Source organism: Phycodurus eques, chromosome 4, assembly GCF_024500275.1.
Source record: "Phycodurus eques isolate BA_2022a chromosome 4, UOR_Pequ_1.1, whole genome shotgun sequence".
Taxonomy (NCBI): Eukaryota; Metazoa; Chordata; class Actinopteri; order Syngnathiformes; family Syngnathidae; genus Phycodurus; species Phycodurus eques.
In genome coordinates, this window is record NC_084528.1 from 29123280 (window position 1) to 29141698 (window position 18419).

At 41.4% G+C, this 18419-nt stretch overlaps 3 protein-coding genes across 3 annotated transcripts; all 3 read right to left on the reverse strand.

Moving 5' to 3' along the window:
• Positions 1-160: 160 nt before the first annotated feature.
• LOC133401764 (allograft inflammatory factor 1-like) lies at positions 161-1231 on the reverse strand. Its single transcript, XM_061675130.1, has 6 exons — positions 1147-1231; positions 994-1055; positions 851-917; positions 727-768; positions 482-647; positions 161-397 (listed from the first exon to the last, which is right to left on the reverse strand). The coding sequence occupies exons 1-6, from the start codon at positions 1163-1165 to the stop codon at positions 313-315; spliced, it is 441 nt and encodes a 146-aa protein (XP_061531114.1). The 5' UTR covers positions 1166-1231; the 3' UTR covers positions 161-312.
• Positions 1232-2878: 1647 nt separating this feature from the next.
• LOC133402194 (steroid 21-hydroxylase) lies at positions 2879-8195 on the reverse strand. Its single transcript, XM_061675826.1, is given in 13 exon segments — positions 2879-3310; positions 3397-3500; positions 4517-4683; positions 4756-4794; positions 4796-4870; positions 5882-5953; positions 6141-6227; positions 6325-6435; positions 6744-6839; positions 6977-7131; positions 7394-7483; positions 7596-7717; positions 7978-8195. Coding segments are annotated over 13 exon segments (1584 nt in total). The 3' UTR covers positions 2879-3062.
• A 274-nt stretch (positions 8196-8469) lies between these two features.
• On the reverse strand, positions 8470-14254 carry tnxba (tenascin XBa). Its single transcript, XM_061675827.1, has 14 exons — positions 13902-14254; positions 13668-13799; positions 11059-13572; positions 10864-10986; positions 10637-10780; positions 10432-10551; positions 10188-10343; positions 9976-10088; positions 9763-9895; positions 9539-9690; positions 9356-9452; positions 9091-9252; positions 8851-9014; positions 8470-8768 (listed from the first exon to the last, which is right to left on the reverse strand). The coding sequence occupies exons 1-14, from the start codon at positions 14020-14022 to the stop codon at positions 8670-8672; spliced, it is 4230 nt and encodes a 1409-aa protein (XP_061531811.1). The 5' UTR covers positions 14023-14254; the 3' UTR covers positions 8470-8669.
• Positions 14255-18419: the final 4165 nt, after the last annotated feature.

Genomic DNA, 18419 nt, shown 5'->3' on the forward strand with positions numbered 1-18419 from the left:
ATACTTTGGAGCCTACTAACATAGAAAAACTCTGTTTCAGGATTCAACTGTCACCATCGGTGACATTATTCACTGTACACCCAATTATCATTTTAACATTCCTCACAGTCATAGAGAAGTTAGCCTCTGTATAATTAAAAAAGAAAATCAACTACACAAACTGGTTCAAGCCAAGTAGTACACTCCTTTTTACGCCAAGACAAGATGAATCAATCCACACAATCGGCCATATTAGTCGATTATATTGCCTGTCCCTAATAATAAGGAGAACCTATGATGTATTAGTTATGGAGTTTAATGGTGAAAGGTGCTTCAGGGTAGTTGCGAGAAGGTTTTGGGAGAAGCTGGTCCCTCTGGTCTCTTCTCCTCCTTGTTCCCGCCTTCAAACATCAGAATCCTGCAATCGGGAACATCACAATCGTAAATGCGTGTACTACTGTGTGGACCTTAAGTGGACAAATTGGCCCACAGTTCCGCTCACAGTTTTAAAATGGCGTGTCTTTTCCCTAGCATTATATCTAAGAAATCCGTGTAGCTGATGGTTTCCTTGGATTCTCCTCCGACTACTTCCGACATCATCTTTTTCAACTCCAGGTGAGTCTTGGCCAGTCCCAGTTTCTCCAGCATTCGCTTTAAGCCCATCATGTCTAAGAGAAGCAATACAAATCAAATGATGGTCATTTCTGATGACTTCTGGGATCGTAATTCATGTGTTCAAAGTTTTACCTATGTCCCCTTTGTCGTTGAGATCAAACTCCATGTATTTCTCTGGAGGGTAAGAAAACATTTCATTTTTCGAATCCGACCGATCCTAATATTTGCAGTTAATCGGTGAGTCTTAAATTATTACGTTTAAACATGTCCAGCTTGAATGCGAGGTCTTCCACTTCTGCATACTGCTCATCGGACAGAAAAGCCTACGGTAAGAAAATAATCATGAATTTTTATTTTTTTCCCCCAGGCCTTTAACATTGTGTTGTCGACTTCTCTCGCCTCATTGATGGCGTTCAGGTTTTCCTCTTGGTGAGACTTGAGGAGGCCATACGCTTTGCCGCCTGCCCCCAACAAAGAGTCGATATTTCACCCATATTGCTATTAATGATGAGTTGTGAGGCAAATTTAAAGAGGGATAGTAAAATAACCAACCTTGAACGCTGCCGTCCATTTGTGCTCTGGTGTTTACTTCTGCAAACTGAGCTAGAAGAGGAAGTCAACTTCTCTTAGTTTTAAAGCTGCAATCAAACCTTCACATTTTTTCACAAGACTTGTGTTGCACAAGACGCACACGTTTGCATGCTGGGATGTTGTATTTATTTATTTATTTATTTTCAATTTTAGTGAAGGCATGTAGGAACTTTCTCAAATGAACTTCTTCAAATGACATCATTATAGGAAAGTCACACTTTTGAACATTTGTGATGTACAGTGTTGGTCAAGATCCTTTAAAAATGTAAGACAGGAGGTCCTCGGATTACGACGTCGATAATGTCGTCGTAATGTATTTATTGCAGGGAATCTTTGTTTGATCAAAGCTTCTAAACCATAAATATAAAACAATCAAATGAATATTAAACACGGCGATAACTGACCGTGTATTTTTTCATCGGGCACTGTTCGTGACCTTGAAATTTAAGGAAAAGGTACGACGTTAGAAATGGAAGAACACCTATGTTTGAAAGTGATTACAATAATACCGTCTCTAAAATCTAACGTGTTACACTAATTCCGAGTTACTTTCACCAAAACACTTTCAATTCTATGACACTTACTTGATCTGACGGCCTTTAACAAGACAAGTTTTTCATAAGGACAACAACTATTTTTTTTTTTTTTTTGGTATACATTTATAGAATCCAGTGGAAAAAGGCAGCTGCTAGCGTATAATATATACCAAAGCATATTGGAATGAATAAAAGTGACACTTTAGGTATGTTTTTAGCAAATGACTTGGAAAAGGCTACCTGAAGACAACCCAGTAATTATTCATTTAGCGATAATCAGTAAGTCCATAGTTTAATAATAATAATAATTGTTATTATTATTTAGTTATTATTATTTTATTTTTGGTTTGGTTGAAATAAGTGTGCTAATAATTATTCGAAGTTCGAGAAAATTCAAAGTTAAGGATTATTTGGTAAAAACAATAAAGTTCATCAGTTTCAACATTAAATATCTTGTGTTTGTAGTGTATTCAATTAAATATAGGTTGAACATGATTTGCAAATCATTGTATTCTGTTTTTTCTTTATGTTCAACACAACTCTATTGGAATTGGGGTTGTAAACTGACGAGCATCAAAACCACAGCCAGTTGTGCTGCCATAATGATTGACATGCATTTCGTCCAATGATGCAACAGCAATCGAAAAAAAAAAGAAGGCATTTTCTTAACTGATTATCCTCATTAGGCTCGCAGGTGTGCCTGTCCCACCCTGGACTGGACGCCAGCCAATCGCAGGGCACCTCTGCTCAGCAAAAGGGACAAATGCATTTGCGATACAATTTCATCAGATAACAGTCTTGTAATGCTGTGTTTTCTCCACAAAGTGGCAATATTGTTCCCTTTTAAATGTGCCCTGAAGAAGAAAAGAAAAAAAACAACTGGCGTTTACTGTTCAAAAAAAAAAACAGTAGTAACAATGACATTTGTACAATATGATCATAAGTAGCGCATCATCATGTACCAAGTGAATGTGTCATTTAACTACTAAGTAAGTAGCGTTGCTTCATTGTCTAACTGATGGAGCGCGCTGATGAAATGCACTGCCACGTTTATTTCTTTTTTTTTTTTTTTTTAAGCACACAGTATACTGCATGAATTAAAACACAACAACATTGATAAGATCCAGTGTTTGATACCTTGTTTATTTTGAGTGAAATAAAAAGGTGCATGAATCAAACTTTAGAATGATGGTACTGCAATAATAAGGACTTCAAAAACAAACATAAAATCCTTAATAGTGAATGGATGCTGGTCTGTATTTCCAAGCATTTATGGCATGGCGTGTAATGTTTAATGATTCTACGTTACACAATTTAAAGATACTCAAACAGTTCAAGGCTTTATTTACTGTGAACAGGTCGTGAGCATGCAATAACTTTGTAGGCCTTGACCTTGAGTACGACACTAGCGACGCCCCTCAGGTCAGGCAGACGGGCATCAGCGGGAAAGAAGTGAAAATCTCTCAGCAAATAGGCCGTAAACAGAAAAAGCTCCATTTTGGCAACCGACTCCCCCAGGCAGAGACGAGCCCCCCCTCCAAAGGGGATCAGGGCTCGAGGAGAAGCGTCTCCTCCCTCCAGAAAGCGCTCTGAAAAAACAAACTCTTTTGAAGTAGCACTAGCGGAAAACGGGAGTAAAATATCCAGTAATATAAAAAGAAAGATGTAAGCGCACCTGGTTTGAAGCTGTACGGCTCGCTCCAGACCGAAGGATCGTGGTGAGCTCCAAAAAGATTCGGAATGATCACGGTGTTCTTCGGGATGAAATAACCTGCAATGCTACACAAGGATGCACTCACTTAAAATCAGAGGGATTAAATGGAATTGAATCATGACACTGTATCGTAGGGAGATGCAGCATAACGTATTAATCATGCTTTTGAATTCAATATCAGTATCATTTCTATCTTTCCCCAGGCTGACCTTATTATGCCGCCCAATTTGTTTTCTTGGACAACTTTTACAGTACATATGCTATAGACGTACAATATCATTAGCAATTGGAGCATGAGTTCTATGTCAGTGTAACATACTACACACATAGTTATTATACGGATGCTATTTCATTTTTCATTCAAGTGATCAAAAAGACAAATGTATTTTTCCCCCAAAGTTGTATTCACTGCTAATATTAGAATCATAATCTCTTGTTGATTAATAGTTTAAAAAAAAATATATATTTTTAGATTGACAGTTTTACTTGCGTAATATAACAAATACCGAAAGACAATTGTATTTTTGTGTGTGTATTAAATGTTTCAATGCAATCTGTTTCAGTGCCAATACTTACAACAACTTACATACAGCAACAAAAAAGCAATGCTCAGTTTAGATTTGCACTGTCAGAAAAGTATTAGTAGTATTTGTGTGAAGTAAATTAGAAATATTAGAATCATCCTTCCAATGTTAAATCAATGAATGTTAGTGTCGAATCATTCCCTCTCAAAATGATTCATTGCACATACGGTACAGCGTTATCATATTTTCAAATGCACATTTTGTCATACAGGTCACTAACCATAATATAGTCATCGCGTGTACGTACTGTACTTGTTGCGAAAGATAAATATCTACCTTTCATACACTTATCTGTATATTATTATGTTTTGATTCTATCCATATACTGTATCATAGTCATTTAATCACTTCAGCATTTCTGGTTAGAAGCAATGTGCATTTTGTCGCCTTGCACTTGTGACGTGCAATAACAATGCCGTTTAATCGAATCTAATCTACGTTGTAATCTAATCTATCAACCACTTTTCTTTGTCGCTGCGTGCATCCAACGTGCTGACCTGCTGTCTCGGACGGTTCTGTGCGGTACGGCCAGAGGAGCGACGGGCCTGAGTCGGAGCACTTCGTTGACGAGGGCGCTCAGGACGGGGAGTTTGTGCCTCTCGCTGTATTTGGGATAGTGACCCTCTGGTACCGTGCACAGCTCCTCATAGACCTGAGTCTGGACCTGATGGATACAGTAGTAGAGGAGAGATTAACCGCATGCGTGTCAAAGGATGAAGATGTTGAAGTAACCTGCCTCTGGTCGATGCAAGAGGAATGCTACGGTCCAGTTGAGCCAGGCCTGCAGTGGTCTCTGTTCCTCCGATGAGCAGGTCCACCGTGGCCATGTGAACATGAGTGTCCGTCAGCAACTGCCAGCCAACACAGTAACCACATACAGTACGCTTAAGGCCATGTTTTTTTTTTTTTTTTATTTTTTTTGGGCACAGTCACCACGTTTGATTTTATGCACCACTGCAGTTTGAAATAAAACAATCGACAAGCGTCAGAGTCAATCATCCTTTGGAACGCCCTCGTATGACCCCCGAAAAAGTTTAGATCTTCCATTGAACTTCATAGTCATCATATTAAGTACCGGGCACTGCAAACACATTTGTCCTAGCTCCCACACTATATTATTATTAATTTTGAGATGTAAATGAACTGCAACAGACAATGTACTGCAAATGCAAACAGCAAAATATGTGAGTTTGCTGACAGGGTGGACAATGATAATGCTTATGTTAGCATTTATTGGACCTTCACTTAGCAACACGATTCAGTTAGCAAGTTGACTGTGTACTGTTTAACAAATACATTTTTAATTTCTGAAAGGTTTTATATCAATTGATATTTCACGATGACAGAGTGGACATGGCTTGACAATATCTAACCTCACTCATTATAGGATGCAAATAATAATCATTATTAATTTTGCTACTATCCACTTATTACGCCTCCCTTAAAGCAAGACGTAATGTCACTGAAAACAGCAGAGGGTTTCTTAAAGGTGAAGTTACCCCAAAATGACAGAGTGGACAGCGGTTTCAGGGACACGTGCAAAATGTTCAATATGGTCATGTGACTGTAGTTAGCAGAGCAATGTGGGGGGACATGCCAAAATCACATACATCCAATCAAAAAAAAATCATACAAAATGAAGGAAACACATTTGGAGGGATCTGTCATTGTACTGGTAAGTGTGCAAATGTTTGGCCACTTATAAGACCTCAGAGTTTCAATATTCTGCTCCATTTCGATGAGGAGCACTTTAAAGTGATACTGACATAAAACCAGTGTCACCGTCCAATTACCTCTGGACTTATCTGTGAGAATGCTTGATTAAGTGTAAATGCGTGGTTCATAAAACCAGATCAGATTACCACTCCATTCTCTGTGTCGAGTTCCTGGAGGACGTGGCCTGTGATGGTGCCTTCGGGTTTGCTGTCTTGTGACTGCACAAAAGACAAGACAAGAGATGAAGACTAATTGTTTAGTTAAGGATGTTAATAGTGAGGAGATGGGATAGGGGTGCTGTCGTTTCAATGAAAGGAAACACATTGGTAAATGAAACTGTATAATATGTACCCCGCTAGAGCTCTCAAAACAAACCGCATTGCAATGACGCAGTTTAACGCTGACCTTGTAGTCGTTGAGGTGTTTGCGTATGATGTCGTCTCTCTTGGTCACTTCTCGCATGAGACGCGAGAAAATGGGGTTGGGCAATTTCTTGGAGAGAACAGATGACATTCCACATGAAAGGATTGTTTTCTTGATGTTGGTTCGTCACCAATTTTTTTTAAATTATTGTATTTTTGTTACTGACTCTCAGCAAAGGGAAGGAGTCCAGGGCGGAAATCCAAGAAGAGCCCCATAGAGCAACAATCTCATTCAGACAGTTGTGTAACTCTTGCAGCTCTGAAGAACTCTTGCCATACTGAAACAATTCACCAGCTACAATAAAGATCAATGCTTCTACTGTTCATGAAATAGTTGCATTTCCACTCATGGATGCATTTTACAATGTAAATGGAGACCATGAGCAGTTTTTTGTCATGCCCCCTTGTTGACTACTGTTTAAACCATTTTACATCATTAAATGTATTATGACACATACAATTTTACAAAAAGGAATAATAATATATATATATATATATATATATATATATATATTTTTTTTTAACCTCATCTGTCCATTTAAAAAAAAAAAAAATCAACCGACCCCCTTTAAAGGACACAACTCACTTCCTTTCCAAAAGTCAAAGTGGTAATCACGTTACTGGCCGCCACTGTGAAATCCTCAGAAAGATCAACAGCACTGCCTTGATAGGCCTTCAAAACCTGCAAAAGATTAATGAAATTAATTAGATTAATTAAGTTTAATAGACACTGTCAATTTCAGATGGCCCAATCGTGGTAGAATTTAGTGTTCATCACCAGCAGCAGCTCTCTTTTGCTGTGGTGTTGCGCGGACCTACCTTGCAGAGATGCGCCGCCTGCTTTTCAATCACCTCGTGCAAAGAGTGATGGCAGCATCGCAGCAAAGCGCCGTGGACCAGGCGACGATGGGCCCGCCACTCGTCGTCGTAGTCTCCCAGAGAGATGGAGCGCCCTCCTCCAGACACGACGTTTCCTTCACAATCACAAATCAAATCATCCATCCGTCCATTTTCGATAGCGCGTCTTACATTTACGCCTTTCGACAATTAAAAGTCCTCAGTTGACCGAACAGATCATCTGAGTATCTCAAGGACAGTGACTGAGATGTTTCAACTGAGATTCGAACCTATATCTCCTGACTGCGAGGCACAGAGGCCAACCACTATTCCGCTGTGCTGCCTACATTAAATAGAATTATTATTATTGTCAAGAAAATAAATGTCTGGCGGGTTCACCTGTAAAGGAAACAGGCCTCCCAGCAAAGTCTGACCATTTCTTCACCAAAGCTTCTCTAATGACCTCACTGCTGTTTAGAACCACCATGCCTGAAGAAAAGAATGAAATACATATATTTGCGTGTGTCTACTCTGCATGTTAAAACAAACAAACAAAAAGGTCACTTGTGAAAGCAGCGAGCAAGTAAATGTTGGTGATTACGAGTATTTCCACATTTAAGCTGGTAGATGTGTCCGTAGCGCTGCGCTAGACGGGTGAGGTGAATTGGCAGATGGTCATGGGTTAACTCCATCATGTTGCCTACGAGGAAGCAGCTTGGAGGGACCTGGGATGGAACAAGAAGAAAAAGGAGGAAAAAGCGGACAAAAAAAAAAAAAAGCTGCCTGGTCTAACAGTGATTCATGGGAATTCTGAATAGCGTCACTGTCCAATGAAAGGCATTTTTCTCAAAATTGTTTTCTGAAAAAAAAACATTACATATTACACTCTTTCATTTGGAAACATCCATCCATCCATCCTGTTTCCAGGCGAAAAGAATGGAATTCAGGAATGTGCTTTTCATCGGATATTATGCTAATCGTTACCTGGTGGAGTTTTTCCTTTGGGACACTGAGAGTTGTTTCTTGGTGCAGATTTGAAGAACGTTTGCAGGAACGCTAGCACCAGCATGAGGAGGGCAACTCCCACACCGAACACCACCACCTCTGTCGGCATCCTGTGTCTCCTGTCAGACTGCTCCTCTTCAGAAAGCTCTTCATTGCACTTCTCGCGCCATTTATAGTGATCCAAAGCATCTCTCATCGTGATGGCATGCATGTGTGTGTCTTTTTGCCGCTCATATCAAGGGCGTCTAAATGTTTTCTTTCGTATCAAAATCTGTCTCCCAGCGAAGGCCTTGATAACACGCGCTTGGCAACATGACAGAATAACGACCCATGTTTTTGTTTTATACAAAGAAGGAGGGCACATTCATTTTCCTTTAACAGGATGTGTTTAATGTAAAACCAGTCCACATCAGACCCACATTTATGACAACTGAGTGAGACAGTGCATACGTATTTACAGTAGTAGTGAGATGAGTCAAACGTCACCCTGTTGAACTGGGTGGGCCTGACAGAAAAGTAGAAATGTAACAGAATGCATCCCTGCAGAGCTCAACAAAGATGAGGCCCTGAGGGAGTGGAACACACTCACAAAACAAACTGGTGAAAAGTGACATACAACAACGACGACACGCCCTCCTTCATCTGGAGTTCTTGAGAGCGTGCGCAATCCTTAGCCATGTGTCGCAGGAGAGAACCTGGACGGTCTGAACTTCATCTCGGTCAAGGGAATGGAGGAGTCTTTACCTTTCCAGTCTATCCACACCACTCCCTGCATTGGATTAACCACAATATTCTGTTTGGTCAGTGGGAAGAGATACACAAAAGAAGCATACAGTAACAATTGACTGTACCTGATTATTAGTGTTGATGCCATAAAGCCCATTGAGGTTGGCTTTGTAGCAATTTTTATACCACCAGCCTCCCATGTAGGCCCGAGAACAGTGGATCCCCAAAGAGTCTGGGTCCTTATCCCGGGTTGAGAATGGACGGTCATTGTGGTACCTCATCGAGTCACCTGGCCAAGAATGACAGTGTGTTAATTACAGTTAAGTTCTTGCTGATGGTTTCCATGTTGAAGCAAAACCTGTCACCTGCTGTTCCTGTGTATCCAGACACCATGAGGGCAAAATTATTCTCCTCAGAATCAATGGAAAAGTTGGCGTAGTGAGCATAAGCCGTTTCATTTCTGGATTGCAGGTCTACCCTCAAACTCACAGGACCGATGCTGGTCAAGTTGTGCAGAATCTCATTTCCTGTTGTTGGTAGGAGAAATAAAGTGATTTAGGCTACTAACCCTAGTATTAAATGACATTTGGTTGTTTGTTTAGTGATTATTCAAGCGAGCGTCAAATGCACCGAGCCAGAACTCTTCACTGAGGTTTCCAAAGCCATCTCTGTATTCACTCCAGGTTCTGTAGAAGTCTGTCTTTCCACTCATTCTTCTTTGAAACACCTAAAAACACACTCATAAATTGAGGCTTCTGGAGGTACATGTTCTGTAAATTCTCAAGTTATTTAAATAACATCATTTTGTATCACCGTCCAACCGCCTCCATCAGCCTCCATGTCGCAGTAGACTCTGAAGACCTGGCCCTCTTTCCCCTGAGGGTAGATGTCCACCTCCCCTGATTGAAGAGCTCCATTCAGCAGCTCCTGAGAGCACTCAGTCGGGTAGGGGAAACGCAGCCTCCCTATGAAATGTGTTTGGAGTGAAATCAATATTATTAATGGCATGTATGGACGAGTTTGTGTTTTGGGTTTACCTGTGATGAATTCGGTGGTTACAATTGATGTGTAATGTCCATCTCTCTCGCCTTCTACCAGAACATTATAGCGTGACATGGGTAACAGCCCTGTCAGTTTATACTCTGTGATGATGGGCTCCAGGATAAGCTCCTAGTATCAACATACACATCATTAATATTTTATGGATTACTTTCATTGTTTGGGAGAAATAATCATTGACTATGACTCACCTTAGCCTCCTCTCCTACTACTTGGTAGGTCAGTCTGTAGGTGTGATAAACCACAGTGGAAATTCTCCAAACAATCAGAGCAGAGCGAGGACCCACTTCACTGGCTCTGACCACTTACAAGGGGATACAGAAATGTTGAAATATTAAGTTCTGTTTTCTTTCGAGCCTGATTAAACAGGCTTGATCCAAACCTTAATTTGCCATCTACTCACCATTGGCCGTGGTGAAAGACGTTGTAATGGCTGTGCTCTGAAGACTGTCCTTCTGGCTCAGGACTTTGACTGTGTACACGGTGCCTCTCTGCAGGCCTCTCAGCTGGTGCTCCACTGAGTTTCCAGACACCATCACTGTCACGGTCACATTAGGAGCTGTGGCAAGGAGGAGAATCACTGAGCTGATTTTGCAGTCAGTAGGGCTGTATAGTCATGACAATAGGTTTGTAATTCTATTACTCACTCTTGGAGGACTCGTAGCTGACGATGAAACGGTCTACCTTTCCCATGCTCGGAGTCCATTGCAGCACTGCTCTGGTATCTGTCACATTGATGGCCTGGAGGTGGGTCGGCGGTGCGGGCACTGCAAACAAAGCATAATTGCACTCTACTAAATATGCACTACTTTCACAATGTGAGAACAGAGGTGAGTGGAACCTGTGTTGTACCTGTGGTGATAATGGACACAAGCGCATCACTCTGGACTCTGCCTTGTGTAGTGGTAACAGTGATTATGTAGGACGATCCAGCGGACAACTTGGAAAGAACCACATGAGTCTTCTGGGAGTCCAAGTTCACTGAATGGGTCTCACCTTGAATGAAAAGGTATAAATAATATAAGAGTTATGTATTCCTAATGGTTATGCATTTAAATGCTCTGCAGTTTTTGACTGACCTGTGACAATGCGGGTATAAGTGATTGTGTAGCCTGTGATTGTTGTCTTGGGTGTGGACCAGGAGACCATGAGTGATGTCTCTGTTATATTACTGAAAAGCATATCTGTGGCTGGCTCAGGACCTAACGGAGAAGGACGAGCAGGTTGGACACATTCACTCACTCTAGTAACAATGTGGTGCATTTTGATTTTACCTGTAGTTGCAATAACTCTGTGAATCTTGGATCTTCTGTCGTCTGTAGTACCGTATATGTCCAGGACATACCGGGTGTTAGTGCGAAGGTTACTGAACTCAACTGACCGCACGCTGCCAGGCACCACCAGCATGATCCTCTTGGTTTCCGCTTGACTTCTTGATGCAACAACTTTACTCGAAGAAGACGTGCTCTCCTTGTGCACCTGGACCTCCATTGTATTCTTTTCTGCGTGTATATTGTCTGTCTCAAAAGCTTCCTCTTCAAAGTCCTGATACTCCTCCTCATCGCCTTCTGTTTGCGGCTCTCTTCTGATCACTGTGAATTTCTTGAACATTCCTTGTGGTGCTGTCCATGAAATGATGAAGCTGTGGGAAGAGATGTTTACAACCTTCACAGAACCTAATCCTCCTGTCCTAGTGGCAGTTTTAATAGAGCCGCCATGGGTAGTTGTTTGGCTGTGGGATACTCGAGCTTTGTCTGAAGTGGCTGCAACAGAGGCATTAACTAAGTATTGACTCTTCAGGGTGACTGTCCCCTTTCCTTTTTTGCTAGCATCTGTGTTATTGATAGAATGCACAGTTGAAATATCTTTTCCCTTTCCAGTTTTGGCATCGACAGAGTGAACTGTTATGGTATTTCTGCCTTGTCCAGTTTTGTTAGCATCTGTGTTCCTGCTGTCAACAGAGTGCATAGTTGCCGTATGTTTACCTTGGTCAATCTTGCCATCCACAGAGTGTACAGCTGTAGTATGTCTACCTTGTGCAGTCCTGCCGTCAACAGAGTGCACAGTACCCCTGCCTTTCACAGTCTTGCCACCAACAGTACGCCTTGTTATGATGTCTATGTTTTGCCCAGTCTTGCCATCAACAGAATGCACTATGGTATCGCTCCCTTTTGCAATCTTGCTCGCATCTGTGTTTCTGTCATCAACAGAGTGAACAATTGTAGTATGTCTGCCTTGTTCATTCTTGCCATCGGCAGTGTGCACATTTGTACTATGTCTACCTTGTTCTGCTTTGCCATCCACAGAGTGCACAGTTGTAGTATGTCTTCCTTGTGCAGTCCTACCGTTAGCAGAGTGTACAGTACCTCTGCCTTGTCCAGTCTTGCCACCAACAGAGTTCTTAGTTATGGTATCACTGCTTTGCCCGGTCTTGCCATCAACAGAATGTTCTGCTACGGTATCTCTCCCTTTTCCAGTCTTGCTAACATCTGTGTTTCTGTCGTCAACATAGTGAACAGTTGTAGTATGTCTACCTTGTTCAGTCTTACGATCAACAGAGTTCACAGTTGTCGTATGTCTGCCTTGTTCTGCCTTGCCATCCACATCGTGGACAGTTGTGGTATTGCTGTCTTGTACAATCTTGCCATCAATTGAGTGCAACGTTTTAGTAGTTCTCCATTTTCCAGTCTTGCTAGCATCTGCGTTTCTGTCCTCCATCGCCTGGAAAGTTGTAGTATGTCTGCCTTGTTCAGTCTTGGCATCAGCAGAATGAACTTTTATGGTATCCTTCCCTTTTCCGGTCTTGCTAGCATCTGTGTGTCTACTGTCAACAGAGTGTGCACTTGCAGTATGTCTGCCTTGTCCAGTCTTGCCATCAACAGAATGCAAGGTTATTGTATCTCCCCCCTTTCCGGACTTTCCATCCACAGAGTGCCCTGTTACAGTATCCCTCCCCTTTCCGGTCTTGCTAGCGTCTGATTTTCTGTCATCAACAGAGACCACTGATGTAGATGTATGTCCAGTTTTAACATCAGTTATTGAATATCTCCCTAGTCCGGTTTTAGTAGCATCTGTGTTTGTGTCTTCAACAGAAGGCACGTTTGCAGTACCTGTCTGTTTTCCAGTGTTTCCATTAACAGAGTGTACAGTTACAGTATCCACTTTTAACTTTTTAATCTGCTTTGACCCAGATGGTTGAGTTGAATTCTTTTCAATGAGTGTAGATTGCTCCCTACTGTCTTTTCCAGCTAAAGTTTTGTTTGTTGCCTTAATCCTGGTAAGAATTGTTGCAAATTTTGCTGTTCCATTTAAATTCGTTATATCATTCTGTGTAACATTAGCTTGAGGTTCATCTTTAAGGTGATCTGATTTTGAATATGTTTTAACCATGGTTCCTTCCTTGACCAGTTTAAACTCAGTCTTTTTAGCACCAAAGACCATAGTTTTGCCTTTGCGGGCCTCCTCTTGCTTTCTTCCTTCATGCTTCAACAAAATTTGGCCAACAGTAGGGCCGGTGGTCTTTGTGGAACCTTTGATTCTAATTTTGTTCTCAGAAGCACCCAGGTTAATTTGTGCCTTTGAAAGACTTAATTTAGCAGTTGTGGCTAACTTTGATTTGGTGTCACTCTCCTTGGCATCCGTCCCCTTCTTCTGGTCATTCTTCTCCAGTTGTACCTGCTCTACTGTTTTGGTTCTTTCCTGGATGTTTTCCCTGATAGTAGTTCTTTCTTTGTTCACTTTCTGGGCTTCTGTGTCCACTTTTACCTTGATTATCCCTTTGGCTTCTTCTGAGATAACAGAGCAGAAGAATTGTTATTAGAAACTGAATTTTAGATCACGTTTAGTCACATTGAGTGACTCAGTCCATGAGACAATCACTTACTTTTATTGCACTCTGCTCCCTGGGCACAGTTATGGCAGTCTAGACCTGTGAATCCTTCTTGGCAGATGCATTTTCCTTTCTGACATTGTCCATTGCCACTACAATCATTTGGGCAATTTGCAGAACATGGGCCTGGTTGGGAAACAAAACAAACAAAAACATAGTTACATAAAAAAAGTTACATAGTTACATAAAAAAAGCAGAGACTGTATAGGGGGAAACTAATAACCATACATTTGTCCTTCAGCAAGGACATCTCTCTCTCCAGCCTGGCCAAGCGTCTTTTCATCTCAGCCATCTCAGCCTCACAGCCGCCAGCACAGCCACCGGGCATCAAACTGATCTTATGTGTCATGACCAGTGGAGTACCAGGTTTTAGGCTCACTTCATGCTCTTTGGTGTTGTTTGACTCGCAGTCATTAGCAATGACCACCTTGATTTGCTGTGCAGGGGCAGGCTTTACTTTGGTGTCAATGGCAGCCTTTTTTACAGTTGCCTGATCCGCAGAGGGTAGGGCCCTATCTTTAACAGCAGCAGAACCACCAGCTACATTTTGGTCTGTGAGCGCAGGTTTGTTTTTTGAGTTCTTCAGGTCGCCAGCAGAGGGAGATTTGACCACAACAGTAGGATTACCAGAGGTTGTTGTCCTGGGTTTTACAGCTGCTGTGGCATTGGCTGCAATGGCCTTTGCATGTGTGGCAGTTTGGATTGTGGGAGTTGGTTTAACTTTGGAGTTTTTCAAATCTTTGACTTCTACAGTCTGATTATCAGAGCCCATGGCCTTCTCTTTGAAAGCTGCTGAACTGCTGGTTGTAGAAGCCTTTGCTAGATTTAAGAGAGGAGTCTGGACTGTGGGGGCAGGCTTTTCTTTCGAGTTCTTCACTTCTCCGGTGGAGGGAGATTTCACAACAAGAGTCTGATTGACAGAGGCTGTGAACTTGTTTTTGGTGGTTTTGGTGCCGCTAGCTGACTTTGTGGATGTTGACTGAGCATTTTGAACTATGGTGGGGCCTGGCTTGACTTTGGCAATCTTCCCATTGCTGGCCAAAAGAGATTTCTCAGAAGCAGTCTGATTGACAGAAACTTGGAGTTTATCTTTAGTGGTTTTGGTGCCATTGACCGATGCTGACCTTGTGGGTGCTGACTGATCATTCAGGGCTCCAGTGGGTCCAGGATTGTCCTTTGTAACCTTCGCTATGCTGGCTCTTGCAGATTTAGCTAAACCGGTCTGATTAACTGACACTGTGTGCTTGTCTTTCTTGATTACACTTCCACTAGCTGTGGAAGTCTTCACTGGTGGGGACACAGTGGTGGCGTTTGCTGCTGGTCTGGGCTTACTCCCTGGTGCTTCCTGTAGCGTTTATCGTCGAAGGTTTTTGGTTGGGGAGAGGAGTGGGTAAAACTGTCTCACTGATGTTGTTTAGATTTAGGGTGGAACGACTGGTCAGCTTGGCGGGCAGCGATACTGGTTTTTGGTTTTGAAACAATGAAAGCCCCATTGGATTTAGTCAAGTCATTTCCAGTGGAGTTTCTATTCTGATTGGTGGGGGTTTGAAGTGAGAACGGGGTGAGAAGGCAGGAGAAATCCAAGTGTAAACAACATTTTGAGGTAGTAACCAGAGATTGACTTTGAAATCTCTGTCCGTATGTTACGCTTAAGATTATGAACTCCTTCTTCTCAGGGGTTGATCCAGCTCTTACCTACAAATGAGAAGAACATGTCTTTTTAGTTGATTGACAAGTTTCAAGTACTTTAAGGAGCAAATGTGCTTGTTTTCTTTGGACTCAGTCACAGCCAATTTCTCCTTGAGTCTTGATGATCATTTGTTGGCTAATAAGATGCTCTGCTAACATACCATAAAAAGTATTTTTTATTTATGGTACTTTTGCATGATAAAAGTTCACAAAGGATGCAATCAAAACCCATTCTATCAGTTTTAGCTAATTTTCTGTAACACATTAATTCCTACTTTTTTTTTAAAACTCAGATTAGACATAAATAAATGCATATACATAAATATAAACATATTGCAATAAACCATGCCTGATCAGACTTAGCTTTAAAATAAACATTTTATCAAAAAATTACTTAATACACCATTTTAAATTGAGTCCAAACTAAATATGAGTTGACAAAATGTGACAGTGTTCCAACCCACACCCATAATAGTGAATTCATCTGCTTGTCCAGGCCAAATTAGATGGTTTTGAACAGGAAGGAAGAAGTCTGATGGTGAAACCGAGTGGCGAACTAACAGTGGGCGACTGTATAGAACTGTGGGACATTGTATGTCCTTCACTCCATAGAAGCTTACTTAAGCCTCTGCACCCGTGACCAATAAAACCTACTTAACAAAATGTCATACCGTTGAATGGAATCGATAGGATATTAAGTGAAATGTCCCGCAGATCAACAAATTGCAACACCTGATGACCTACATTTTGTGTTCACTGTGAAGGGCCACACTTTCAGTTATGTTACCTTTTGCAAAGATGTGTGCAGCAAATACAATTACCGGACACTTTAAGTATGATAATTGAAATACGCGACCTGTATGAACACAATTTGCCTTTACAAACCATTAATGTGGTATCCAAAAATATTTGTAATGGCAAATACTGTATATGATACATATTTTGCACTGGAATTCGCTAGTGTCCCATATGTGCTCTCTCACAAAACCTTGCTTGCAGTATATTTACTTATTTCCATATGTGCCTATTTCCTGGAAAATTCACACAATATACATGCATGATGTTATGACAGCTATCAGACATCAATACCAATAAATGTATTTCTCTCCCCCAACTGAGCATTGGGAGGGAAAAGCACTTACCTGATTGATGGTTTTTATCTTATCTTTGTTTGCCTGCCTCCATCTGAATGGGAAATGGAACACAGACATGCAGGGTGGGAGGTGAGCAGAAGAAGAAAGGTGGCAAGGGGTAAAGTTCGCTCCTACTTAAGGGACCCCCGCACCCTCTCCCCACCAACTCCACCCCCCAGTGGTCCCACTCACTCGACCACCACTGAAAATATTTGAACTTGACAAAAAAAAATGGGTACATTTCCATTAACTTTAGAGCTTTGATTTAACATGAGTCTTGTATTGTTTACTATTATCTCAACTGAGATCACCCTGTTTAGTGCAATTCAGTATTGTGTCATTTTTATGTTCAACTCAATTTACACTTGGAATATTGCCCTTTAGTTTCTTTTATAACGTCATGCAACACTGCATGCATGTAACATGGGATGGCTCACACACACGTAAACACACAGTGATGGAATGAATGTGAGAATCATGATTCAGCTGGAATACACAACATAACACTGCAGGTATTCAGTGGCCACTCTGGGGGACAGGAACCTCTCGCTATATGAATTGGCCGTCTGTTGGCATTAATGAGATGTAACTACGCCACAGTTATGTAAGAGACCAAATATCCAGCACATTTTAAGGAATGCTCTGTGGAGGCTCTGCATTTCGGACCAAAATGGCCACCCACCATCCCTCCTTTCGTAAACCACATGAACACAAGTTAACGCAGGCTTTGCAAGCGAGTTCGCATGAGTGACATTTTGCAGCGGTGCAACACTTCCAACCACTGTAGCACGCACGCATGCCTATTAATAAAACAAACACATGCAATGAATTCCGGTCTCATTTTGTATTTATTTTCCAATTCAAAAAATAAAGTAATATTCTTTACTTGTTGCCATGCACAGATCTTACAAAAGTAAACTAAAAGAAAAAAAAAAGTTTGTCATGTATATCAGTAAAAAGCATAAAAGTAAACAGCCAAAAAAAATACAATTTAAAAACTGAATCAGAAAGAAATGCTGCACTTATACACAAGATCAAATAGATGCACAGAAGTGGAAAGACAATTTCACATTTTCTTAACAATCCATCCATCCATTTTCTGTAGCGCTTGCCCTCATTGGGATCATGGGTCAGCTGGAGCCTATCGCAGCTGACTTTGAGCCAAAGGGACTGGTCGCCAGGCAATCGCAGCGCACACGCAAACAAACAACCATTCACACTTAAATTCACACCTATCGAGAATTTCCAGTCCTCTTCGGCTATTTAGTAATTGCCAATTGCGCCACGCCGCTCGCCAGTCTCCACCCTCGCTGCACCCCCCCGTCTCACGACTGACCCTGCCCTGGCCTTTGGGCGAGGCCCGACCTTAATCAGCGATATTCCACACCTGACAAAATACAAGCAGCTCTGAGAAAACATGTGCTTCTTGAGCATATTTTCCGTGTCGTATGTTGCTAACTGTACTAGTGCAATCGCGTTATTGACACTAAAGTTCTTGTGGCGAACCAACGATTAGGCAGAATATAAATTCATGTTTTGAGTTCACACTGTCAACATTTATTGAGAGCGGTCGATGTTTTTATGTTATTTAAATATACATTCACCGTAGGCCTGAAGTGGGGAAAATGCACTTTAATCTTTGTCTTATTGAGTCTAATAAGAATCAACGTGCAATATTTTTTTATTTGGTTTTGGAGTTGCAATACAATTATAAATGACACAGGTAGAGATTCCGCCAAGGGTTTGGCACACGTTGCATCAACTCCATAATGGCCACATTAAGAAAACCAACAAAAAAAATCACCATACGTTTGTTTTAATACTACACTTTTGAAACGTGAATTGACAGCAGCTCAGACATTGAATTAACATCTCTGAAGTATTTACAGTGGAACTGCTTAAGTTGAGCAATTCATCCTAAATA

What these genes read in the sequence shown, in the direction of transcription:
- LOC133401764 (XM_061675130.1), bottom strand. An exon ending in CAACGACAAAGGGGACATAG is followed by an intron (nt 648 to 726) that starts GTAAAACTTTGA and finishes TGCTTCTCTTAG; the next exon opens with ACATGATGGGCTTAAAGCGA. An exon ending in AGACACGCCATTTTAAAACT is followed by an intron (nt 398 to 481) that starts GTGAGCGGAACT and finishes TCCCGATTGCAG; the next exon opens with GATTCTGATGTTTGAAGGCG.
- tnxba (XM_061675827.1), bottom strand. Translation starts at nt 14,022, where the DNA reads ATGACACATAAGATCAGTTTGATGCCCGGTGGCTGTGCTGGCGGCTGT. An exon ending in GTCTTTCACCACGGCCAATG is followed by an intron (nt 10,089 to 10,187) that starts GTGAGTAGATGG and finishes TCCCCTTGTAAG; the next exon opens with TGGTCAGAGCCAGTGAAGTG. An exon ending in AACCACCGAATTCATCACAG is followed by an intron (nt 9,691 to 9,762) that starts GTAAACCCAAAA and finishes CACATTTCATAG; the next exon opens with GGAGGCTGCGTTTCCCCTAC.